Raw genomic sequence first — 26,954 nt, forward strand, 5'->3', positions numbered from 1 at the left:
TTTTTAGGCTACAACATTTTTTGTCACATACAGCAAACATCCCCTCAGCTGCCTAGAGCTCACTGGGAGGGAAAATTAAGAAGCCACTGAAGGCTCTGCCATTTTTTTCACTGGGAAAACATCAGGGCTACATTTCTCAGCTAGGCGATGCAAAGCTAAATAAGGTAATTGTGGTTTAATTATCCATGAGTTGTAAGAGTGTAATTTCACTTTGCAACGATTTGGTGAAGCGTTGATTGTGAACTTGGTCCCTGTTGATTTGATAGGCAACATCTTCTCCAATTGCCGAACACGCGGCAGGATGACAACAGATAGGACCCACTGCCATCCCTTAAACTCCCACACTTGAGTTGTAAGTGGACTGGTAGCTGTAAGAGGTCAACAGACACAGAGTTTTACTAACAGTCAATGTAAGGCAAATCCTAAATTTAATATTAAGAAATGTAGACAACAGTAGGCAAATTCTGAGTAACTGAGACCTTATAAAGTCAAACAACTAAATTTAAACACCTTTTCGTCAAAATAAGCCCAGAAATAAGGGTATGTATACAACTTAAGGATAAAGTCTTCTCCCTGGACTCTTGATTTTATATTTCTGATTGTTTGGCTGTAATAATCAATTATCCACTGGTTGTTGAATAAAAATCACGTAAGAACCCAAGGAAAAGCTCTGGTGTGCACTTCATTTCTTGGAACAAGGGACCAGGAGTTTCTTCAAACCGGACCTCATTCAGCCCCGGAAATGATTATCAGCTATTTCCCGCACTACAGATGTTAAACCACTGACTATAGAAACACACTCCATATTCAGGTAGAGAAGTCTTAGATGCCTGTGTACGTTGATATGTGTGTAATGCATAGGTTATGTGAAATCCAACATTTTAAAGAGTCATACGGTGACCTAATACTTATTAAATGATAAAAGATTTAACCTTTTGTACACTTTTAAGAGTGTATTTTTCTAAAGAAATTGGTTACATATTCAAGGCAATGCAATTGCTAAATAAGCTCACTTTAGTACACACTTTAAGAGTGTGTATTGTACAGGCGGCCTCTAGCTCACCCAGTAAGAGCGTTCACCCCATGTTGGCTGAGTCCTGCAGATTACTTAAGGTTTCAGACAATGCAATGTGTGTAATATGACTGTGTATACTATTGTCAGTTACCCACACTGCACTGTCAGCTCGCTTTATAGTTTAATTTTTTTTTCTCTCTTTTGTTTTGTTTTCAGTAAGCTCTATTATTTTTCAATAGGCTTGGTTGAGGACATTGTCCTCTAGAGATTCTTTATTGTGAAGGCTCTGTCCCAACTCTGAATTTTCATAATTTTCATCCCCTTCAACAATAAAGATATAAAAATCCATCTTCACCTGGACTCACCAGATGTTACAGTGTGTTTGCATCACTGTGGCAACAGGTGGTCGGTGAAACAGGTGTTGGCATCAACAGGAACTTGTGTGAAGCAGCACAGAATTGACAATATATTCATTTCCGCGACAATTTTCAAAATAAGTGTTTGTTGCATTTAGTTTGAATCTTACATTTTACTGTGAAATGATGTATTGAGTTGGCAAATAGTCATCATTTTAGTTAACAGTTACTTTGAAATGTCCAATAACATTTACAAATATATCATTATATTTTTGCCATATAAAGTTCAAGTCAAATCTTGGGTCTGTACTTCTTGAAGACAAATCCTGTAGCTTCAGGTACCCGTGTAGGTAACTGTGGTTAGCTTGATATCCTCATCATCCGAGGCTACTTTCTCTGCACCGGGGAAACCGAGGAAGAACAGCGCATTGCGTCTTCTCTGGAGGATTACTGGAGGTAGAATACCTGGACGCAACATGTTGATATGAAAATAATATCTAGTGACACCGGAGATAAACTGTGTTTTAGCATCGATGCGTATTTGGTGATGATGATCAGCTTCATGCTTTAGCTCTAGCAGGTCCCGTTCTTTCTTTTATGCTGAGCCGACGACCAGACTTCATTATTAAAATAGGTCAGTTGTTATCATCACGCTTTCTGGCCCAGGCGGATATACTGGTTATACATCATCAACTGTTTTATAAATGGTACGGATTCAGACTTTAATTCGGCTCACATATAACACATTACATTTTATTGTCACGGGTGAATGAAGGTGCAAACCAGATATTCAAATTAGGATTACAATGAAACGTTTGACGATCAGGCATTCGTGCGGAATTTATCAACAGAACGACAGGGTGTTAGTCTTACATTCTGTTCTGTTGGTGCCGATAAGCAAGGCAACATTGTGTGTTAAATTATTGAAAAGAGTTTGGCTACTGAACGCCTTGTTTTTCTCAGACTCCAAACTCCTGTTATGCATTAATGATGGTCATATATCTTCTTATAATTTCTTTATTACAGAAGATATTTTAATAGAGTTTGTGTGAAACAGGACTTTATAATCTCTCTCAACAGGTCAAAACATGGCAGGAGGCAGCTAGCACAAAGACGGGAATACAGAATTTAGGACAACAGAAGTACAAACTACAGTAGTTGTTTACAGATGCTAGAAGCCATATGTCTCATACTGATTTATGCTTTAAACTGTACCGTCGCTGCATATACTTTATGACACTAATACAGTATGACACTGTGTATGCAGAATTATCTTAAGGGAAATTGCAATAAAAGTATCATTTTAATCCATCAGTAAAGGAGGATTACAACTAGCTGAGCTGTCCTTTGTTCTCCAGCAAAGATAATGATTGCACAAGAGCAGCCATACAGTATGTGAAGAACAAAACAGAAGGAGGAGGTCAGGGTTATCTGGGAAGCTATGACGAGATTTCTGGTAATTTCCTGCTCAAAAGAACAAAACTAAAAATAGTCCTACATTAACTGAGTTTTGGCTTAGCCATGTTTCAAGATATGTCCTGCTGAGACTTGGTAACCGAGGTTGGTTATTGTAAGCAATCTGAGATTTAAAGGTAATTTAAGATTTTATACTTCTTATTTTGTGTATATATTTGTTATTAGTTTGTCATGTTTCAAGTCTGCACAGAAATATAATATAAAGATGACATAAAGAAAAATACTTATTAATAAACTTTGTTCTGTATGAAAGTATCATAATGCCACTGTGTAGGAGTATTTAGTGGTGGAGGAAGTATTCAGATGCATTGAAAGTAAAAAATATATAAGTATAATCAGGAAAATTTAAAAATATCCAATGCAGAAAAATGTCTAATATTATATATTCTATGGTTTTAGCATCTGTAAACTACTGATTACTGTAGTTTGTACTTCTGTTGTGGTAATTTCTGTATTACCCGCCTGCCATGTTTGTACCTGTTAAAGATTATAAACTCATGTTTCACACTCAAAAACAAAATAAAAAGAACCTGTTTGAATTTAAAGATATTCTGTAATAAAGCAACTATAAAAGATAAGACAAATAAATGAACATTGATATTGCACAACAGGACTGTCTGCAATCTGAGAAAAACAAAGCGTTCAATAGCCAAACTCTATTCAATAATCTAACACACAATGTTGCCTTGATTAGATTATTATTACTCATGCATGTAAAATGTAAATGTGTTAATGTAAAATCAGGATTTTACTAGTTGGTTGATGTGGAGCTCATTTTAAAGATATTATTTGTATTATCTTTCAATTCTGTCATTCAATTTTACAAATTAGAGACTAATTAATCAACTACTCGTTTCAGATGTACTTCTCCTGTATGGTAGTTTAATTTATGACAAAACTTCATATTTTATAAGATCTTCATATGTTTTGTGTACAAAATAAAAAGACAGGTGCGTCAAATTTTTTCTCAAGTACAGTAAATGTACTTTGTACTTAGTAACATTCTAACACTGGGAGTGTTGTAGTGGTATTTTCTTAGAGATCCAAGACTGTGTTGTGTTTTTGTGTGAGCAGGATTGACGCTGTGTGTGTGTGAGCCATGGCGTCCACCTTATCCCAGCAGCAGTTCGGCCATCTGCGTGGTCTTCGAGCTAAACTGCTGCGGCGCTACGAGCACCAGCCTTTAGTGTCATGTCTGTCTGGTCTGTACGGCTGCCAGTGGAGACACTATGAAAAGGGCTCCGCTCAGCCGGGAGACTGCTGCTGCAACAAGGTGAGAGAAAGAGCGGTGCACCGGCCACATCTGGTCCAGTCGGTGTCTTAAAAGTCCCATGACATGGTGCTATTTGGATGCTTTTATATAGGCCTCAGTGGTCCCCTAATACTGTATCTGAAGTCTCTTTTATATAGACCTTAGTGGTCCCCTAATACTGTATCTGAAGTCTCTTTTATATAGACCTTAGTGGTCCCCTAATACTGTATCTGAAGTCTCTTTTATATAGACCTTAGTGGTCCCCTAATACTGTATCTGAAGTCTCTTTTATATAGACCTTAGTGGTCCCCTAATGCTGTATCTGAAGTCTCTTTTATATAGATCTTAGTGGTCCTCTAATACTGTATCTGAAGTCTCTTTTATATAGACCTTAGTGGTCCCCTAATACTGTATCTGAAGTCTCTTTTATATAGGCCTTAGTGGTCCCCTAATACTGTATCTGAAGTCTCTTTTATATAGGCCTTAGTGGTCCCCTAATACTGTATCTGAAGTCTCTTTTATATAGACCTTAGTGGTCCTCTAATACTGTATCTGAAGTCTCTTTTATATAGACCTTAGTGGTCCCCTAATACTGTATCTGAAGTCTCTTTTATATAGACCTTAGTGGTCCCCTAATACTGTATCTGAAGTCTCTTTTATATAGACCTTAGTGGTCCTCTAATACTGTATCTGGAGTCTCTTTTATATAGACCTTAGTGGTCCCCTAATACTGTATCTGAAGTCTCTTTTATATAGACCTTAGTGGTCCCCTAATACTGTATCTGAAGTCTCTTTTATATAGACCTTAGTGGTCCCCTAATACTGTATCTGGTCCCCTAATACTGTATCTGAAGTCTCTTTCCCGAAATTCAGCCTTGGTGCAGAATTACAGCCACTAGAGCCAGTCCCACAATGAGTTTTCCTTAGGATGTGCCATTTCTGTGTCTGTAGCTATTGAGGAGGAGAGAGGGGGGGGCAAGGTGGAGGGTGGGGGTGTGGCCTTGACCAACTGTCACTTTGCTCGTTTGAAAGCCATGTCTCTCTCTCATGGGTGGGCCAAATTCTTTGGCGGGCAAAGCAGAGAAAGGGGAGGTAACCTTGCTCCTTATGACCTCATAAGGAGGAGATTCCAGATCGGCCCATCTGAGCTTTCATTTTCTCAAAGGCAGAGCAGGATACCCAGGGCTCGGTTTACACCTATCACCATTTCTAGCCACTGGGGGACTATAGGCAGGCTGGGGGAACGCATATTAATGTTAAAAACCTCATAAAGAGAAATTTTCATGCCATGGGACCTTTAAATGATCTCTCAATATGGTGCTGTTTTGGTTACATTTTGGTGCAGAGTTAATTAACCTACACTGGTTGGTTTAAGGAAGAGAGATTAAACAAGAGTTTTATTTTCCCATGATGGTTTAAATGTTCAAACGTGTTTTACAGTCTTACCAAAACAAAAGTTTGAAGAAAGATTGAAAACTATACATTAAACCTCGTTTTCAAAATATTTGATTTAAGAAATCATGTGTGGCTTCAGCACAGAACGTGTTAGTTCACACTGAGTGAACCTCACCAAAAAACAGTAATGGAGGAAATATTCAGCGCTTTTACTTAAGTAGTAGTCAATGGTAGTCGTTAAATTGGCTTTTGTAGGGAGGGGGAGCCCTTATTTACGGAGAATAGTACTCATTCAAAATCGTGCCGTAAAATGACTTAATGTGTTTTAACACCAAATGGGCTCTTTTTCCAGTATTAATGTGTAAGGTAGGGTTGATAAGTTATTCAAACAAAGATAAATACTTCACAATTCACTTACTTTATTATTATTATTATTTTTTTAACCTTTTATAGGCTAATGTTAACAGGCAGGCAATGGATTTCACCCTTGGAAAATGTATGAAATTGAACATGTTTGAAAATATTGGTTGGCAAATATGTAAACATCTTTTTAAACAAGAACATTATTGATTGATTTAAGAGAATCAATTCAATTCAATTCAATTCAATTTTATTTATAGTATCAAATCATAACAAAAGTTATCTCGAGACACTTTACAGATAGAGTAGGTCTAGACCACACTCTATAAATTCCAAAAGCCCAACAATTACAGTAATTCCCTCAAGAGCAAGCATTAGCAGTGGCTATTGCGACAGTGGCAAGAAAAAACTCCCTTTTAGGAAGAAACCTCGGCAGACCCAGACTCTTGGTAGGCGGTGTCTGACGGGCCGGTTGGGGGCGTGATGAACAGTGGTGATAACAGTCACATTAGAAGTCACATTGACTTTGAAGGTTATCGTGGAAGTTCATGTCATAGCAGGGCACATCGTGTCATACTGAGTAGTGCAGTCTCCTATACCGGATCCTGACCACTATTATAGCCTTTTTAACAGTGATTGGCTGGCCCAGCTTGTTAATAGCCAGTGTATGTTCATTTTAGCTTCCAGTTTGTTAGATGACACCAACATTTGGTCTAATAATAACTGGCCTGGCAACTCAAAGGCCAAGGTTTTGCTTCCAGATATGTTTGGTGACTTATGATGTGGGGGTCTTTTTAGCATTAAACACTTCATTTTCTGCATTTTTATGCACCTATTTCTACCTTTATCTTTATGTAAAGGAAAACATTAGGCTACAATCCAAATATAACAACATAATGGAAAATATTGCAGTAAGGCTGTCAGGAATTCTGTATTGCTTTCATCTATTTATTCTCCTTTAGGCGTTTTTCCATTACATGGTTCCTGCTCTACTTAGATTGACTTTAGCCTATATCTGAGTCAGCACACATGTAGCTTAGGCATCATTTATTTTTCCCTTTTTTGCATCTTTTGTTGGGGAAGTAACCTCCCTAAATGTGCATATGACAATTATTCACCTCAGTGATACATTATTCATTTAATGTATTAATAAACCTCTTGATTGTAATATTTCAGATGACTGAGCAAGATTTCTGCTCATGTCCAAAACTTTGTGCACATTCAAAATATAACTCATCCCATCTGTGCTCTCTGAGATTTGAAGGAGTCGTGATATTTTGTGAAAAAAATAGTTATAATATAGGCTATTACGAGAATAAAGTCACTATATTTTAGAAAATAATCTAGGCTATAGGCTACCTGAACCGTAGTCTGCTGTGCATTACGTGATTGCTCTGCTGATACGGTCTCAGACCTCCTGACAGACACAGAGCCCCGTTTGAGACGTTTAGGGAAGTGGCTGTATGCTGCTAAACATCGGATGTGGAAACCCGAAACTTATGGCAGAAATACACGGAGCTCAAACGCGACACATCTGCCGCTACATGTCCACAGCAGAGCGCATCCATAAACCTGAAGCTGCGCAGCTTTTTACAGCGAGAGTGGACACTAAGCGACGTGCGGTTTCATATTTCAGTCAACTTTTCAAAATACATTTGGGGTTACACTCAAAACATTCGGGGCTGAACCCCCGGCAAAATGTTTGATGCTGAAGGAGACGGAGCTGAGCTCCGGCAGGGTGTGTTGTGGACCTGAGGAGGGGGAGCTGCGCTCCGGTGCGCTCCGGCCCAATTTAACCTCTGGTCAATGGTACAAATCCTGCCTTCAACACTTAAGAAAAACTACAGAAGTATTATCAGTAAACATACTTGTATCAGATGTAAAGGTACTGTACCTAGTGTGACTTTTGTTATATTTTATACACTATTAAATGAATGATGCATAACAATCCCTTACTGTCTATTATATTTATCATTTATGTTACCACGAGACGTATTACTCTGCACTTTACTGCTTTTTTTGCACTTCTAGTTAGATACTAAACTGCATTTCGTTGTCTCGGTACCTGTACTCTGCAATGACAATAAAGTTGAATCTGATCTAATACATCTAAACACATAAAGCAGCATTTTAATGTTGTAAATGGTCAAGATAGATTTAATTTAAACTGTTTCACTATTGGATAGTTTAATATATTACAATATATCTAAATTGTTAGCATCTGTGCATCAGGTTAACTATCAATGTCAGGTCACCAAGTAGAAATAGTTTTCGAACTATGCAGAACAACAATTAAATACAACTTTAAAAGCTTGTGTTTCTTCATTATTGAACTGATGCTGAATGGAGCACAGGGAGACCAGAGTACAGAGCTTTTTTTAATCAAACAGTAAAGCCACTAAAGAGCTTTCCTGTTTGAATCCGTTCTCTCCGTAGAGGTCAAAGCTCAGTCGTCCATCTCCATGGAAACAAGGCAGTAAATAAATAAAAACACGCCAGCTGTTTTTTTACCGGGGGGGGGACATCAACTTGTGTGTGTAATGTTTTTGTCTCTGCTGTCGACAGGTGGAAGCTGTGAGCTTTGCTCTGCTTGTGGCGGCTTTCTGCGTAACGCTGGTGTTTCTCTACTTCTGGGGACAAGCTAAGAACGACTACAATGACTTTGACTGGTGCGTTGAGTCATACTTGCAGTTATTACAGTGCGGTCATAAGTGAACGACATGTGGATTGGATGTGTAACCTCTGCACACGCAAACATTGGTAGTCATGGGCGTGTTTATCCCACCCTCTGTGCAGTGGGTCCAGTTTTTCTATGCTTTATACTAACTGGCTCCGGATTTGTGGTTTGGTCCTTTTAATGGAACACAATTTAAGAATATGCAACATGCATGTAGAAGCACAAAATTGAGACAATTAAAGACTTAAAAGTACATTTTGACACAGGGACTCTGTTCAAGAATCAAGAAGAACACATTTTCAGTTATATTAGCCCAGAACACACAGTAAATCTGGAGCTCTTGGGCTCCAGCTCTCCTGTTTGCCTCATTGGTAATCCAACCTCAGGTATAAAGAAGGCCTTCCGTTTACTCCAAAAGAAATCGGATTTTAGTAGTATTTGTTGAATGGAATCCACACCAGATGAGCCTTTGAATCATCACCACTTGCTGTTGATTATAGTGCATTTATGGCTTTAAACAGAGCATAGAAATAGTGTATAGCTCACCACCTTTGCACAATGCAGAAGTTGAGGCCATGGAGCCAGCTGTCGCTCAAACACAAGTGTATGGTAAATTGTGTTTTTATTGAGGTGACAACTGGATCATTTTGTTGTCCTTAAGCCGTTGAGACAGTCTCTGTTAGTTAGCATCTCAAAACTGTCATCTACATTATCTGCACGTACTGTGCATCTACTTTGTTTATTGTTTCATCCTGGTTTAAATCACTAACAGTCTGTTTTTTTTAATGTGTGGTTCTGAATCGGCTGCAGGTTTAACTTTGGGAAGCTGGGCTTCTGGTTTCCTTGGTCCGTGGTGCTGCTGGTCATCGCTGCAGGCTTCTTCACCTACATCACGATTCTCATGGTGAGGCCAAACAACACTGAGGGTCTGACTTGTATTTTGTATTCTTGTTTTGTCCGTGCCGTTTGTTTGAATGAATATTTACTACACTGCTCTGGTGTATACTGTGTCGATTCTAGTGTGAATCCTCACATCTATCTATAAATTGCGGGAACGTCTGTCTGTGTATGTGTGTGTTATGCGCATAGCCAAGTGTGACGTTGTTTAGATTAGAAATGCAAAAGATATTGTTAAATATATATCGGTGAAAGAAGCACACGTTGGCTCTTGCCGCTCTAGCCACTGGCCACTACCCCCTCTCACACTGCATGCACACTGACTGAGCACTAAACCTGTTTGACTCACTCGGATCTTTCACCCGACTCTTCAAATTAACTTATGAGTCGCTCATACTACACGAGACAACACCATCTCTCTCTCTCTCTCTCTCTCTCTCTCTCTACATATATATATATATACATATATATATATAAAGTTGGGAAAGTTGATGTCATTTTTATTTGTTTCCCAAAAGTAGTTGTTTCAGTTATACACAGCTAGTCATTTGGTGTGATTGGGTAGTGTATTATCCAAGTGGTGGCTATTTTGTTTTAAAAGGAATAGTTTGACATTTTGGGATAAAAGCTCATAAGTACATACTGTTTACAGTAGAGCCAGAAGGCGATTAGGGGGAAACAGCCTGGCTCTGTCCAAAGTTAAAGAATGTGCCTACCAACAAATCTGTAGAAAACTGACTAATACATTGCATCTCATTTGTTTTATCAGTACACAAAACAGAAATAATAAAAAAGGAATTACATGCTTCAACTACACTCAGCAGCCACTTTATTAAGCGTAACTGTACAATTTTATGCAATTCAATACAACAGCTCAGCAATGATCTCTACCTTTACAAAGTTTATAATGTTCAGTTTTTGGTTATATTTTGGAAATGTGTAAATTAAATGATATGTTTATTATTTAGGGCCATAGTTAAAGGTGGTATTGTACTGGAATGCATTACATTGAGAGCTGCTTCTAAGACAATGACATTTTACATTTCTGTTTGTGTACAAATCAAGCACAAGTTATAACGTGTAAATTAGTGAGCTATAAAGGTGTTGGGAGGTATCATTTTGAGCTCAAGCTTGTTCCCCTTGCTTCCAGTCTTTATGCGAAGCTAAGCTAATAGCCTCAATACTTGGCGTACAGACATGATTTTCTCAGTTTAACTCTCTCGCAAGAAGGCAAAACAAAGTCAAGCTACTCCTCTTAACAAGATAACAGGAATGTTTACAAGAGACAATCCTGTATCTTGTATCTCTATACGTACTGCAGTTGAAGGTTGGTCTATGCTGTGAATACTGCTGATGTTATATTATGACTCTGTACAGTTTATCACAGGATCAGATTTTGTGTATATGTCTGTCTGTCTGTCTGTCTCTCCTCTGTGCAGCTGCTGGCTGTGTGTTTGTTGTCAGAGGGCCAGAAGCTTTATTTACACTGGAGCCACAAGGTAACTGCTCTCTAGCTCTCCCACACACTTTTTTTATCGACTGCTGAATCAATGTATTTATTTAAAGTTCAGAGTTTCACTGACAGTTTAAGCATTGTGTTTTAAGATGTAACGGCATCTTTTTGAAGGATCATCCACGTTCAGTGACGACACCACAAATACCTACTATCTACTCAACTACATCTTAGAGGAAAATAGTTAAGATTTTTAGAGCTTATCAAATATGAAAACTACCCAACAGTTTATTCACGTACAGCTTAAATGATTAGTTGATCGACAGAAAATTAATTGGCAGTTTTTTGATAGTTTGTCATTTTTCATGCAAAAACATCATTCATGGTTCCAGCTTCACAAATGTGAAGATTTGCTGCTTTTCTTTTTAATAATGTTAATAATTGTAATGTCTCAGTAATAATGTTCAGGTTTGGACTGTTGGACAAAACAAACATTGTGAAGGTGTCACTTTGGGCTTTTGTCTAATTTTGACGCCATTTCTCACAATCTTTACTAACCAACCAATCAATTAATGAAAAATCCATAATTAACATAATCATTAGTTAATAGTTCTTATAGTATAACAGTCACAGGGGACATTTTTATACTTTACATACTTTAAGTAAATTTTCCTGATTATACTTATACTTAAGTGACATTTTCATTGCAGGACTTTTACTTGTAATAGAGTATTTTACAGTGTGGTATTAGAACTTTTACTCGGAATACTTCCTCCGCCACTGCTGCTTAGTGAACCACTAAATGACAGCAGCCAGAAAGTCTGGCAGTCAATGCAAATTAATTATAAAATGTATTAATAATATTTATACAACAGATGTGAAAATATTTGTCATATTTGGTGAACTTGAGTAATTAACCCAAACCATGACTGCAAACGTTTTTGGATGGATGACATGTTTCCTGTTTGTCAGATTGGAATCCTGGTGAGTCTGACGTTCTCCATCGTAGCCACAGCCGTCTTATTTGACCTGTGGAGGGAAGAGTTGAGGACTTTACTACTTTCCTTCCAGGTGACCCTCCTCCTCCTTCCCATCAGCCTTCACATATTCTATGTGTGGTTTCCACTCCTGATACCAGATCTTGTTTTGGGTCCTGATTACAGATAACTGCACCTTATTTACATGTTGGTGGAGTCTTACTGGTGACAGCGCTGGCTTGGCCGATAGCTTTGCATTTCTTTCGCATGAACGGCAGAGGTGAGGTGCACAGTTTGTGTCATTTGATTAGCTAAGAGTTGTGTTGATGTTAATTCAATAAACTCTTTCTAGACTGCAAAAATGTTGGATCTTAAAGGAATAGTTCGACATTTTGGGAACTATGATTATTTGCTTTCTTGCTGAGAGTTAGATGCTAAATATAAAGTTGGAGCCAGCAGGTGGTGTACTTAGGTTAGTACAAATACAGGAAATGGCTTGCCTGGCCCTGATCAAAGGTAACAAAATCCAGCTACCAGCACCTTTTTAAAACCCTCTAAAGCTTATTAATTAACATGTTGTCTCTTGTTTGTTTATTCCTTACCAAAACTGTATAAAAATTACAATTTACCATTTTTTGGGGAGTTATGCTCTGGACTATTTCTTGGCCAGTCTCAATGACAAATTGACATTTTTACACTCAATTGTCTCATCTAACAAATAAAAGAAAACAAATAAACATATTTTCCAAAATGTGGAACTATTCCCTATAAGAATAAAAAATAAAAAATAATGAACCAGTTTTGCTTCTAACTTTTAATTGGTTTGAGAATAATCCTGAAGCAAATAACCCCAACCGGCCCCGTCAGACACCGCCTACCAAGAGTCTGGGTCTGCCGAGGTTTCTTCCTAAAAGGGAGTTTCTCCTCGCCACTGTCGCAACAGCCGCTGCTAATGCTTGCTCTTGGGGGAATTATTGGAATTGTTGGGGCTTTGTAAATTATAGAGTGTGGCCTAGACCTACTCTATCTGTAAAGTGTCTCGAGATAACTCTTGTTATGATTTGATACTATAAATAAAATTGAATTGAACAGTATCTTGAAAAATGGATCATCCCACCATGTCAACATAATGTCACTTGATTTTAAAAAGAGATTATCAAGTAAAGTCACATTGGAACCAAGAGTCAGGGTTTGTGTTTCAGTAAGGCGGGGCCTAATCATGGGGGTGTACCTGTCCATCCTGTCTGCCCTCTACCTGGTGCCCCTCGGTTTGTATTCTCCTTGTATCAAAGAGGACGGGACCCTTGGCCCCGCACCGGCCCTCATTGGCCACAGAGGAGCACCCATGGTGAGCAAGAACGGTTACTATCAAGCTTTTTGACAGGATGTTTTTGGTCAGATTGTTTTACGCTGCACGGGTCTCCTGATCCAGTCCGACGTAAGACTCCAGTCCCCTGAACTGGATCATAAATGCAAAGAAAATGGAAAATGTTGTTTTTATTTTTCTTTCTTCTAGATATTGAATAAACAATATATGAACAATTTGAATCCGGTTTAGGGCTGCAACTAACAATCATTTTCTTTATGTGATGCCTTTTTAAATTGGTTGTTTTATCCAACCAGCAGTCTAAAAGATGGAGTTTTTTTTTTTACTGTGGAGCTGAATATTTGAGCATTTTTTGCTTAGTTGAGGATTCATTTTTTGCTACAATTAATATTTCTCAAATGATTCTGCAAAATCTGCATCTTTTCACACAAGAAAAATGACAAAAACTCTCCTATCAAAGAGGAACTTGCAAGTCTGTATAAGAGACAAAATCCTATGCAAAGCAGTGTGATACTAAATATTTTTGGGAATACTTTGTGGCTCTGTGTTTTGCTCACATCCTTCCTGTCACAGTTGTTTGGAGCAATGCTTTCCCCTTTTTAGCTCTGCAAAATGTTAACCCTTTAACTGAAAGAGTAACTACATGTACTGACTACAGCTTCAAGTTGCTGCACCTACTGCATGTGAATGTACTGATGGTGTATTGGTTATCATGTATTGTGTTTTAACTCCATTTGCAGCTCGCTCCAGAAAACACACTGATGTCATTTGAGAAAGCCGTTGAAGCAGGAAGTGAAGGTCTGGAGACGGATGTCACTATCAGGTCAGTCAGCAGCTGAATGTATATGGTGTATATATGGGGCATTATTGGCCTTTAATTAAATATGTGATATGTTTATTGTCATTGATTGATACACGACTGGTTGTCTACAGGTAGACAGTAAATCAGAACTTTTTAATTGGATTGTATATAAAAGAAAAAGTAGAATAAAGTGACATGCAAATGTGCAGTTTAACACATATTTAAGATTAATGCAAATTCTGTCACAATGACAGTGATGTCATGCTGATGTTTAGCAGGTGTAATGTTTGTTATCCCTCTTAGTTTAGCGTGTTAGCATGCTTGCATTTGCTAATTAGCACTAAACACATTGCATTTGAAGCTGATGGAAATGTTATCAGTTTTGCAGGAATTTAGTCATAAACCAAAGAATTTTTTTAAAGTTTTAATTTTTACCTGATGATTGCACATGGTGGCAGTCCATCCAATAGTTGTTGAGATATTTCAGTTTGGACCGAAACTGAGAATGTCTGGGAATCGCATACTAACCTCTTAACTGTACCTTAATGTCACTCGCCAACCATTCGTAATTATTTTATTTAACGGTTCATCATTTTAACAGTATGCCTCGTAGTCTGCCATTGGCTGCAGGCGGTTGAGTATGTCCAGTAAACTCACGTCTCATACTCATAAATTCTTGCTAATCTCAAGTATACATCGGGGCATTTCTCGCGTACACAAAATCCACATACTATGCAGACATAATGCACTACATACTCAATGTTACCTCATACTTAGCCATGTATGAAAAACTGATACTTAGTATGATAGTATGTTAGTATGAGATTTCAAACCGAGCCTGAGACATTTATTATTATAGATATTAAATATAATGTTAAGATTTCTCTTGGCTACACTGTTGAAATAATTAGTTGTCATGTCGTGGTTGTAGCGTTGATGGGGTGCCTTTCCTGATGCATGACCACACCCTGCAACGGACCACCAACGTCCACCAGGTTTTCCCCAACCGGACTGACACCCCGGCTGCCATGTTCACCTGGGCCGAACTGGAGAGCCTAAACGCAGGGGCCTGGTTCCTCTCTGTGAGTCGCATGACAATAGTAAATGTACCGCACTACTTTATTGTACAGAGTTTATTTTCGCAGACGCTTCTCCAGAGCCACAAAATACATTACACAACTATTTTCACAGGCTGAGCAGTATCCAACCCGTACTACAACACCAGCCGGCAGATGAAGAACATAGTGGCCTGAATGTTACATCACAGTAATAATTAGATATTGATGGTTGTCCCTTCCAGCACAATCCGTTTGGTACAGCTGGCTTTCTGGGAGCAGAAGAGCGACTGCAGGCAGGAAAGCAGTGTGTTTGCAGCCTGCAGGCCTTCCTCCAGCTGGCAGCTCAGAGAGACAAACTGGTGATCTTTGACCTCTACCGTCCACCCAGTGGTCACCCATACAGAGACTCCTGGATCCAACGCACGCTGGATGTTATCGAGAACGAGTCCTCCATTCACTCCTCACAGGTCAGTATGTCCTCCTTTACTCCAGTTTCTGATGCTCCACCAAATGGACATCAAAGTCAGCTAAATAATGACAAAGTGAGACACATTGTTGGCTCCAGGGGCCTGTACCACAAAGGTTAACATGTTAACCTGCAGTCTTCGGGCCCCAGTTTTTTACCTTCATGTGTTAACGTTGCATTAAATATACATAGCTAAACATCTGTTCCCCAAGACTCTTCTAACCATCTGGGTGACAAAATATTCAGTCCACTCCCGGTCGTGTCTAGATGGTAACCAAAGATTTGCAAATGTCTCGCGAGCTGGTTGAGGTTAGAATAGGTCGATGGATAAACCATCTAGATGTGACCACTTCTTTCATGTGCCAAGCGTGTAGGAGAACAGAACTACGCTGACTGACGTGAAAACACGAATGGCCCTCTCTAGAGCTGGTGATTGGTTTGTCTGTTCCGGGCTCCTATGGAAACATGGGGGTGCAACATGGCGGACTCCGTGGAAGACGACCCATTCCCTATATATGTAGATATGAAGGGTTCATTCTAAGCCCGAAAACACGGTTCACTAATTAAAACGTAGTTATTAATATTATATTCCATTTCTGCCAATCACCTAAATCCTACACACTAGACCTTTTAACTAGAACCAAGGAGTAGTGAAGTAAATGTCGGCTGCATTAGGTTCTGTTCTTTCTTGTTTAAAGATGTTCTCACACCAGACTCCATTATGAATTCTTTAATTTGTTTTATTTGACAGAAAGCAGTTAATGATTTAAAGGATGAGCTTACCCCTGATGTCCTCTCTCTCTGTGTGTGTGTGTGTGTGTGTGTCCTAGGTGCTGTGGCTGCCGTCAGATCAGCGGGCCTTGGTCCAAAGTAACCATCCCGAGCTCCAGCAGACATCAGGCAGTCGGCTCCCTCTAGAGGAGCTCCAGAACAACCACATCGTCAAACTCAACCTGCACTACAGCTCCATGTCCACTGAGCTCACCAGGTGTGTGTGTGTGTGTGTGTGTGTGTGTGTCTGTGAATGAAAGATGGCCCCTGGTATTTTGTGACCCATCAGGACTTTTCTCCTCACTTGTGTGCAGGGAGTCCGCTGCAGTGAACATCACCACCAACCTGTACGTGATCAGCCGGCCGTGGCTCTTCTCTCTGGCCTGGTGTACTGGAGTCCATTCGGTCACCACCGATGCTCCCCAGCTCCTCAGCACCATGCGCTCCCCTCTCTTCCTCATGGTAACACATTAACTACAAGCCACACTGTGAGCTTTTTTATACTTCTACTCACTACATCCCAGAGGTAAATACTATACTTTTTACTCCACTACATTTGTCTGACAGCTTTCTTTACTTCTTAGATGACAGTATTTCATCCTCTTCCTGTCCAGTGAAAACCATGTATGACCTGATGTGCTCATTTTGAATGTTTGTGATGAACTGAAGGATGAAGTGTTCCTTTGTGTTGAAAGAATTAAGCTAAATAAAGTCTTTAAAAAGCCTCTTTGAGCAGCTAGAAAATGCCTTATCACAAAGCTGAAAACGAGGCTGTTTTTCTAACACAATGAAAAGTTGACTTTTTATAGATACGTGGTTAACACAGGACAGCGACGCTACAAACAAATGATGATCTTTATAGAATATGATGCATTGCTGTAGATTAAACTACCCAAGAGTAGATAAAGGAGTTGAAATAGTAACTTGTTTGCTTATCATTAATAAACACGTTATCTTCATGAGGAGAGTTTAAACTTTATTATTTTGTATTGTTAGATATAAGTACAAGAATAGGATCTTTTTAAGGGACACTAGTTTTATTTACCTGTACATGTCAACAATGTCTACATATGAAACACTGACTTCCCTTTTTCTCTCGGTTTGTCTCTCAGAGTCCAGACGAGTATAACCTGATGTGGATTCTCACTGATCTGATGTCCCTTGTGCTGATCACCATCATCTTCATCTTCCACTGGTGAATTACAGACACAGTTCAAAAACAAGGCAGTTAGCAGGACATCCTTACCTGTCTGCAATCTGAATAATATGTTGATGTAGCAATGATATCGGTCACATCATGTTGTGTTTTCTGGCAGGTGGCGAGAGCGAGGACTGGCTTTCTGCTCGGGCAGCAAAATCACACTGGATAACGGCACTTATAGCAAGTTCAAAACAGGTAAGCTACTGTAAAGAAATGTGATAAAAGGTAAAATCAAAGAGGGGAAAATTTTTCTTATTTTATTTCATACTATGACTTTTTTGACTTTTTATGACATACTATACTACAACTTTTTATTACATACTATGACTTATTTCTTTACTTTTTATGACATCCTATACAATTTTTCTTTTACCTTTTTATGACATACTTTACTATGACTTTTTGACTTTTTATGACATACTATACTATCACTTTTTGACTTATGACATACTTTACTATGACTTTTTGACTTATGACATACTTTACTATGACTTTTTGACTTATGAAATATTTTACTATGACTTTTTATACATACTATACTATGACTTTTGTTTTTACTTTTTATGAAAAACTATACTATGACTTTTTTATGAATTTTTATGACATAGTATAATATGACTTTTTTGACTTTTTATGACATACTATTCTATTACTTTTTTTAATTTGTATGACATACTATACTATGACATTTATGTTATTGCATACTATGACTTTATTTTATGACATACTATGCTATGACTTTTTATGACATACTATACTATGACTTTGGGACTTTTTTTGATATATTTTACTATGACTTTTTATTTTCATGACATACTATACAATTACTTTTTTATGACTGTTTATGACATACTATAATACGACTTTTTTAACTTTTTATGATATACTATACTATGACTTTTTAGACTTTTTATGACGTTATAATATGACTTTTTATGAATTTTTAATGACATACTATACTATGACTTTTTTCACTTTTCATGACATACTATACTATGACTTTTCATGACATACTATACTATGACTTTTGATGACGTACTATACTATGACTTTTTATGACATACTATACTATGACTTTATTGAGTTTTTATGACATACTTTTCTATTACTTTTTTATTTAATTTTTATGACATACTGTACTATGACTTTTTATGACATATACTATGACTGTTTTAAAAACCTTTTATGACATACTATACTATGACTTTTTAAAAACTTTTTATGACATACTATAATATGACTTTTTAAAAACTTTTTATGACGTACTATACTATGACTTTTTAGACTTTTTATGACATACTATACATTGACTTTTTATGACATACTATATACTATGACATTATTTATTTTTTGACATACTATACTATGACTTTGATTTTTTATGACGTACTATGACTTTTTTATGACTTACTATACTATGACTTTTTTATGACGTACTATACTTTGATTTTTTTGTACATACTTTACTACTAGTACCTTTTATACATCGTATAAACCTTCTGTTTCTGAACTCCCATTACAGAAATGAGTGATATATGGTCAGTCTCCAGCAGCAACTCCCAAGCAGAGAAGATGCCCAACCTAGCAACCGTCACTGAGCACTAACATCTGCCTCTGAGAGGCATACTTGGCATCAAGAATTAACACATACAGTATGTTTAATTTGTACAAAAACTGTGTAAAAATGACAAATGGTGGTTTTACAGACCTGATACTTTATAATAAATGTTGTATTTCCATATTTACAACAAAGAACACTGTCCTTTTTTGCCTTATGTATACTATATACATTAATGAATATAAAACTGTGAATAAAAATATTCAGTAGATACTTATTTACGCAAAATATGCGGTGGTGTCAGGACTTTTTTTTTAACCATTTAAAAGGACTTACCTTGAATAGGTAAGAATAATGTACAATATAAACCATACTAAGTTCCAATAAAAAGATCTATCTCAGACTGTAGGTATATAATGTGGCATATTAGAAAACATTTTCAGACTTCACTTCTATCTTTGAATGTTAGTGTTGTCCTCTGGCTCCTAAAATCACTCATGTTGTTTCAGTGCAATCCATATTTAAGAAAAATAAACCTCTGTGCTCTTTGCAAAATATCATTTATTAACATCTACATCAGGATATGTGGTCACAGGTCCAAGAATACAGTGTTATGATTATGACTTCATGCTTAAAAATCAACGCTAATGGTTCGTACATTTAGAAGAAGAAAAAAAAGACACCGGTCACCATCTACAGTCTGTGTATACATGTTCTACAAATAGTCTAACACATAAAGAAGGAAGTGGCGTTTGAACTTTGTGGCACACATATGGTATGTTTCCTTGCACATGTATGACTTGTTTAAATCCAGATTGCCTCTTTCTTCTTAATGTCTCCAAGTTTAACTGCATAAATTGTCAAATTGTCAATTTATCAAATAAAACAAAGAAAACTAACCAAGATCTGAAGGGTCGTGTGTTAAATAATAGGTTTTACAAAAGTGACTATATTTGATGCTGGTTTGGTAAAGTTATAACAATTCTGAGCATAAATAAGGATGAGATGAAAAAATTAAGCTACTTCACAACACAAACACAAATTAACAAGTAGACTTGTTTTTTGGGAATTTCCAACTGTTTCAGATTTTCACATTTTGTTTCTGTAAATAAAGCCAGTAGCTAGAACGTTTTGTTGTCTTGACCTGATGCCGGCTCAAAAAGTCTAAAAATAGTTCACTCATTAAAAGCCTGTTATATAAAACAGCACAGAGATAATAAACGGAGACACCTGACTGATGATTCAATGACATGCACTACCGTTCAAAAGTTTGTAATCAGCTGTTATATTGACATTTTTCTTCTTCATTATATTTGAAATGGTTTTGGCCCCAAAAGAAGAATGAAATGATTCAAACTTCCATTCAGTCCCCACAGATCTGAATGGCAGGGGAGAATACAGTTGGAACTTGAATTTTAAATTAGTTTTCCAGTCCAGAAAAGTCCAGTTCTTTGGGCCCTCTGCAGTCTACTCAGTGGTTAGATTAAAGAGGTTTAAACTGTGATTTGTCAGTCCATTGTATGTTATGACATTCTGTTTCGATTGTGAAGTTTTGAAGAAGAGCTTGCCAGTTAATTCCAGCGTGTTACAGGCTGCATTATTGTGCACTTGACACTGAAACAGGAACCTGTTCCTATTTAAATCTGCACACATTATGATGCTAAGCTTCCAGTTTCTTTTACCAATGACTGCTGATTTCTTCTCTTGATATTCAACTGTTGCTCAGAAGGATCTTTGTCCCTTTCTGCAATTCTGGTTGAACCATTGTACAACATTTTGTTCTCCATGTACAAAACAAACCCTTCATACAAAATAACATCTATTTGTAAAAAAGACTTTCTACAAACTAAAAGCATCAAAGACCATTCAGGCATATAGAGTAATGCTCTAAGACATCTGACTTGACCCAATCAAGCTTTTGTGGCAGGAGATTACTAACTTTTGAATGGTAAATATTACGGCATATAAAATGACCAGCAGTTTACAGTGATTATAATGCTGATAGAAAGCCATCCAAATTGCCGTGTTACGTGTGTTACGGTGGGAAAAGGTCATTTAAAGGCAATAGGTGAGTTTTTAAGACAGGGCCGATACATAATAACATAAATGAAAATGTTGGCATTACAGTGTCACAGCTAACCACCAATGAACCATTCAACTACCTTAATAACCACTTTGTGGGACAATTCACATAGTTTTGTATGAAATAAGTGCTTTTTGTTTACATGTGTTCACACTGTGCATGTGTGAGTGAATGCAGGATTGATTGATTGGTTGCAATCGATGAGCTTCCAGCCGCTCTGCTCACTTGCTGTTGCCCCGGGTTGTTCGCTGTTTGGTCATGGTCGTCAGCATCTGGCTGATGTAAGAGGTCAGGAGGTCGTCCATTTTGTAGCCCTGAAAGGGTTGAAGGTCAAAGGTCAGACATAGTATTAAATTGAAATGTATTAATTGTGATTATGGCTCTATTATATATATATATATATATATATATATATATATATATATATTGTGATGTGGTTTTCACTGGAAATGTATAGTTATGAGAAAAACCCTATTGTTTTGATGTGATCAAAAGTATTTACTGTGATTCATCCCTTCACTCTTTACACAAAATTCAGGCTAATTCTCACTATAAATGAAGTTTGAAAAAAAAAAAAAAAAAAAAAGACCCAGCGATGGAAAGTAATTTATTTAAGTACTGTACTTAAGTAGGATTTGGACATACTTGTACTTCACTTTACGTATTTCCATTTTATGCTACTTCATACTTTTGACTCCACTACATTTGTTTCACACTTGAAGTAAATCTTTACATAAATAACATTTTTATATCATATGATGCAGTACTGTACTACTAATCTATCCAGTAGTTTACAAAGTATCTAAAATTGGCTCCACAATGACAAATTAATTTACTTGTAATGGAATATTTTTAGACTATGTCATCTTTAAAGGGCTGATCTGAGGTTATTAAAGGTGCTATAAGCGATGTCACACATTTTTTAGGCTACAACATTTTTTGTCACATAGCCTACAGCAAACATCCCCTTACTATCGCTAGCTGCCTGTCCCCTGAACACACGTGGTCTCTGTAGACAGCCCAGGCTCCACAAACGGCAACAAAAACAAACTGCGCCAACCTGCACCACGAAACATCCAGCCAATAACCGACAAGAAGGATTTGGGGGTGGGGGTTGGGGGGTTAGTGCACAGAAGGGAGGGGGAGGGGACAGGATGAGGAGGAGGGAGGGGCGAGCTAGCCTCCCTTTTGTTTGACAATACTTCGAACGTCACCCAACGTCGCTTAGAGCACCTTTAATGTGTGCTGTGGCAGGAAAGGAAAATAACTATTGTGTAACATGTTGTCCGACTAGGCTGGATATTAAAAGATAGATTTTAAGGTGGAGTGAAAAGCTGACCGTCATAAATAGAGAGGGAGGGGTGGGAGATGCGATAATCATTTAAAGGTCCAATATGTAATATATTTACTGTAATAAATCCAAAAATGCCCCCAATGCGTCATCAGATATTAAGGAAACATGCTACGGAGAGAGATTCTACCCGACCTAAAAATAACAGCATGTTTGTTGCGTGACCAGAGACGTAACAACCCCCTGGTAAATATTGGAGATGTATTTGAAGGATGGAGACAGCTTAGAGCCCAAAAGGACGCAGAGTTGGCTTATTTTCTCCTTAACAGGTAAGCATTAGCTTCAGGCTAATTTATCACAGCTACAAGGGACAGGCATTTTATGTAATTTCAACATTTGTGTACTCACATTGAATTATATTGCTAGAGTACCCGAGTTGGTTACTCGTAAAAACAATTGAGACACTGCCAGTAAATCCAGACTGGTCCTGGCTAACGCCGTCATGCTAACCCTGCTAACTGCTAACGTTTTCAGAGGACCAAGCGGGCCAAGGCGGTTTCTACAAAACTTTTCAAGCATTCTGTTGAAGTATAATGGCGCATTAAATGCCGAGAGCCTTCCTCTCTCAATATATGCTTTTGACACTTTGGCATTGTGTCATAAATGTGGCAAAATCCTGTTTTGTAACAAATATCATAAAAAATGTGCCCATTCTGTTCTATTGTTAAAATCATTTTTGGCCAAAAGCTGCTGAACTCAAACACAGGAGCAATGACTAAGTACAAATAAACTGCTCCAAATGCATATACTGACATATTTAAAGTTTCATACCATTTTTAAAGCTAAAATCCCATAAACCCTTATTATCTGGTTATTGTGACCACTGTAGTGCATGTACTGTACATCTTATTCAATTCTCACCAGTGAGGTCTCACACAGCAGCTTGTTGCCTCGGACCAGGTTTCCGATGGTGATATGGAAGTACGTATTGCCGCTGCTCCAGTTGGAGATTTTAGTGAAGGGGTGAGTGGTGAGGATGTCCTGCAGGAAATGAGCACACACACCATGTTGTTGGCAGATACGGTACACACACTCATACATACTGTACAAGGACATTAAAAGTACACACGCTCTCCCACAGTTAAAAGAATTAAATAAAGTTGTGGCGCTTACAGTCGTATGTACTTGAAGCCACGCTGACCAAGATCTAAATCCCCAGTTCCAGTTTTTAAAGTTTCTACTGTAGGTGGATTGTGGGTAATGAAGTTCTTTAATCACACAAAAGAACTGAACTGGAAAACCCAGAAAAGTGCAGACTATGAGACTTTCTGTGTTGCTCAAAGCACAAGACATCTTTTGTCCCAGGCTGTTGTCATGTTGACCTGACGGTGCACAAACTACACAACTGATCTCAGACCAGGTGTACTGATTAGATCAGTGGTTCCCAACCTTTTTTCCTTGGCGCCCCCCCTACTCATGTCTAAGAAAAGCTGAGCCCCCAAAACCGAAGTTGAGGTAACTCTCGAGATAGAGCCTCTCTTTCTTTTTTGATACAGAGGAGTTATCAGCACTGTTTCTCCGGCATGTTTCATTCATAAGATTGTGATGCCGTGGCGGCAGGAAAATTGAGGATACAAGAAAATATATAGTTTTCATACAGACTTTTGTATACATTAGATATTCTAGTGTATTATAATTTGTTTAACATGTGCAAAACATTTTTTTTTTACCTCAACCTCAAACCAGATAAAGACTCGCGCCCCCCCTGTGATCTTTGCCGCCCCCCCTGGGGGTGCCCGGACCCCAGGTTGGGAACCACTGGATTAGATTAACCCACATGGAGAAATCCAAAACCGGAGCAAATGATCACGATATTCAATGAAAACACGAGAAGTCACTGTGGGACAATGACTTGTCAACAAACACATAGAGTGAGTTTTTTTATCACATAACAGAGCAGTAGTGTAAAGAATAGCACAGACTGTTGTTTTTTTTTTTACAAACCACAAGGAGGGGAAAAGAAACGTGGCTTGAACTAAAGGTCCGTCATGACCACTTGAGTGTAATTTTGAGTGAGTGACTTGTGTATTCGGACTTAACTCCAACTACTTTTTGGCTGCCAAATGTCAAAGTTTTCTATTATAGCTTTAAGCTTTTAGATTACAGGAAACTGGAATTTTAGATTACAGTATCTGTATTTTTAAATTCTGAAACCTTTATATTAGGGAACGACGTTGTTCTCAAAATTCTTATGCACGAATATGATAAGTGATGACCCACCTTAGACTTGGGATCAATGAGACTGACTCCGTGTTTGTTGATTGCTATCAGGAGGGTTTCTGGGTAATTTGGATCAGTTGTTTGCTGCAGTAAGAACAGAAAAGAATAATTATAAACAAAACTTTTTACACAGTGCTGAAAACAAAACGTGGTGGAAAGTAACCAAGTACAAACGTACATTTACTCAAGTACAATTTGATGTACTTGTATTTTACTTCAGTAATTCCATTTTATGCTACTTAATACTCTAACTTAGAGGCAAATAGTTAGTTACTTTGCATATTCAGATTATTAATGCAAAATATAATAAACTAATGAATGATAATGTATTATTATAGAGGAAACTAACCAGCGGTATATACAGTATAAAGCAGTGTTTCTCAAATGGGGGTATGTGTACCCTTAGGGGTACTTTGGAGTACTGCAGGGGGTACATGAAATTGTTACAAAAATACTCATTTAAAAATATGTCATGCACAATTCCTAAAATAATTATGCAATAATAATGAATTAATTAAGTGAAGGATTCTAAACATTTGAAATGTAGCATTGAAATGTTTTTAGTTACAAGGCAGTTGTTTAGTAAATCTATCACTGCCAGCACTGTATTCTTCCTTTTTATATAGACTTTTTTTTTTCTACCAAAAATGTTTTGCGCTGTTCAGGGGGAACTTGGCTTAAAAAAGCAGTTCAAAGAGGGTACAATATTAAAAAAAGTTTGAGAAACACTGGTATAAAGGATAATACAAGTATATCTTTTGTACTTTTAAGTAACATGTTGAATGCAGGACTCCAAAACGTACACTTATATTCAGCTTTTAACAACAAAATATGAACGTCTAACGTCTTTACCTTGACTTCAAAAAAGGCAGAACCAAACGTGGTCCACTTGTAGATGATTTTGAGGAAGGAGAGTTTGGCTTCTTCTTGAGTCTTTCCTGAGTGTTTGTTGAACAGCGACATGATGGACTGAGAGGGAAACATACATTTATGAACACTTATCCATCCATGAGAGTGAGTATTCATCCATTCATTATGTTTACACACTGTGGCCTCTGTCTTACATTTAGTAAAAATAAATTAAGATATCACTGCATCTGAATGACAATATATTTCTTCTCTTGAATATTGGTATCATTTGGTATTGAGTCTCTAATGTCTATTGATTTACCGTTGACAACTGTGGGGGGTTTTGTATTGTACGAAGCATAAATAGCTGCAGTTTTTTAGCCTAAATGTTTTCAATTTCAATATTAGAATACAAGCGTACACTCATGTAACGCCTTCTCTTATTGTGTAACTTGTGGGCCAACATGAATTTACGTGAAAAGCCAAATACTGATTATTCTGATGACAGTACTTGACTAGACATTAAAATATCTAAAACAATAAATAACAGAGAAGTCTGATTTCACTCTGAGGTTCACAATTTGGGATTTCAACGACAACTAGATGGAACTTGTGTGATTCTCTGACCTTTCCTTTTTCCTCTAGCATCATTATAGTCAAAGTTTGAATTAGTCCCAAACTTTTGTTTATGAACAAAGACCTGATGAAAATCCCATCAGACTCAGCTCCTCTTTTCTTAAACTGAGATGGTGAACATTATAATTATAATAACTGATACGTCAGCTCACCCTCTTCCAGTCGTCGGGGGACAGATGTCTGATCTGGTCCTGAGGGACAAGCTCCTTCAGGATCTTGGACATATTTTGGAAGTGGGATTTATCCTCCCCAAACTTCACCCTGTAGATCAGCGCTGCCAACTGGTACACCTCCTCCCTCGGACACCTGTGGTAGCCCCGCAGATACTTAGGCAGCTCCTGTAGAGGAAAGACGGTCGCTGTTAAGGTACAGCGTGACTGTATATGTCTGTAGTTTGAAGCCGTCTGTTGGCAATAAATGTATTTATTTAACTTGCACAGACCTTTCAAGCTCCATTAAATAAGGCAGTTATTAGCAGTGCTCAGTGCCCAAATACTTTAATGTACTGTATTTCCATTTAATACAACTTTATACTTCTGCTCACTACATCCCAGAGGTAAATACTATACTTTTTACTCCACTACATTTGTCTGACAGCTTGAGTTACTTTACAGATGACAGTGTTTCATCCACTTCCTGTCCAGTGAAAACCATGTATCTCCAGACATGTTGATGTTGAATGTTTGTGATGAACTGAAGGATAAAGTGTTCCTTTATGTGTTGAAAAAAAATCTCCTACTTCTTAAGCTAAATTAAGTCTCTAAAAAGCCACTT

General features: G+C 37.7%; 2 protein-coding genes across 5 annotated transcripts in view; one reads left to right on the top strand and one right to left on the bottom strand.

The window, feature by feature from the left end:
• Positions 1–1,669: 1,669 nt before the first annotated feature.
• Positions 1,670–26,780, top strand: gdpd4b (glycerophosphodiester phosphodiesterase domain containing 4b). Of its 3 annotated transcripts, none has more exons than XM_028594733.1 (16): positions 1,674–1,827; positions 3,922–4,120; positions 8,420–8,523; positions 9,342–9,435; positions 10,868–10,927; positions 11,854–11,952; positions 12,045–12,138; positions 13,061–13,206; positions 13,926–14,008; positions 14,919–15,069; positions 15,288–15,512; positions 16,342–16,499; positions 16,597–16,744; positions 17,395–17,477; positions 17,599–17,678; positions 19,006–19,940. In XM_028594733.1, the coding sequence occupies exons 2-16, from the start codon at positions 3,947–3,949 to the stop codon at positions 19,086–19,088; spliced, it is 1,782 nt and encodes a 593-aa protein (XP_028450534.1). In that variant the 5' UTR covers positions 1,674–1,827; positions 3,922–3,946; the 3' UTR covers positions 19,089–19,940. The 3 variants fall into 3 exon arrangements, with proteins under 3 accessions (XP_028450536.1, XP_028450534.1, XP_028450535.1); XM_028594734.1 differs by lacking the exon at positions 1,674–1,827 and adding an exon at positions 2,389–2,963; XM_028594735.1 differs by lacking the exons at positions 17,395–17,477; positions 17,599–17,678; positions 19,006–19,940 and adding an exon at positions 26,728–26,780 and having other exon boundaries at positions 1,670–1,827; positions 16,597–16,799.
• The window catches only part of myo7ab (myosin VIIAb), a 40,091-nt gene continuing 32,760 nt past the window's right edge, over positions 19,624–26,954 (bottom strand). Inside the window, exons 43-47 of one of the 2 annotated variants that reach the window (XM_028594732.1) lie at positions 26,333–26,518; positions 25,554–25,664; positions 24,696–24,779; positions 23,337–23,456; positions 19,624–21,438 (exon numbers count right to left, since the gene is read on the bottom strand). In XM_028594732.1, coding sequence (XP_028450533.1) covers positions 21,346–21,438; positions 23,337–23,456; positions 24,696–24,779; positions 25,554–25,664; positions 26,333–26,518 — 594 coding nt within the window. In that variant the 3' untranslated portion in view covers positions 19,624–21,345. Of the gene's footprint in view, positions 21,439–23,336; positions 23,457–24,695; positions 24,780–25,547; positions 25,665–26,332; positions 26,519–26,954 lie in introns of both variants that reach the window. The other variant, XM_028594731.1, reaches the window with a different exon arrangement.

Source organism: Perca flavescens, chromosome 13 (genome assembly GCF_004354835.1).
Source record: "Perca flavescens isolate YP-PL-M2 chromosome 13, PFLA_1.0, whole genome shotgun sequence".
NCBI classification, from domain to species: Eukaryota; Metazoa; Chordata; class Actinopteri; order Perciformes; family Percidae; genus Perca; species Perca flavescens.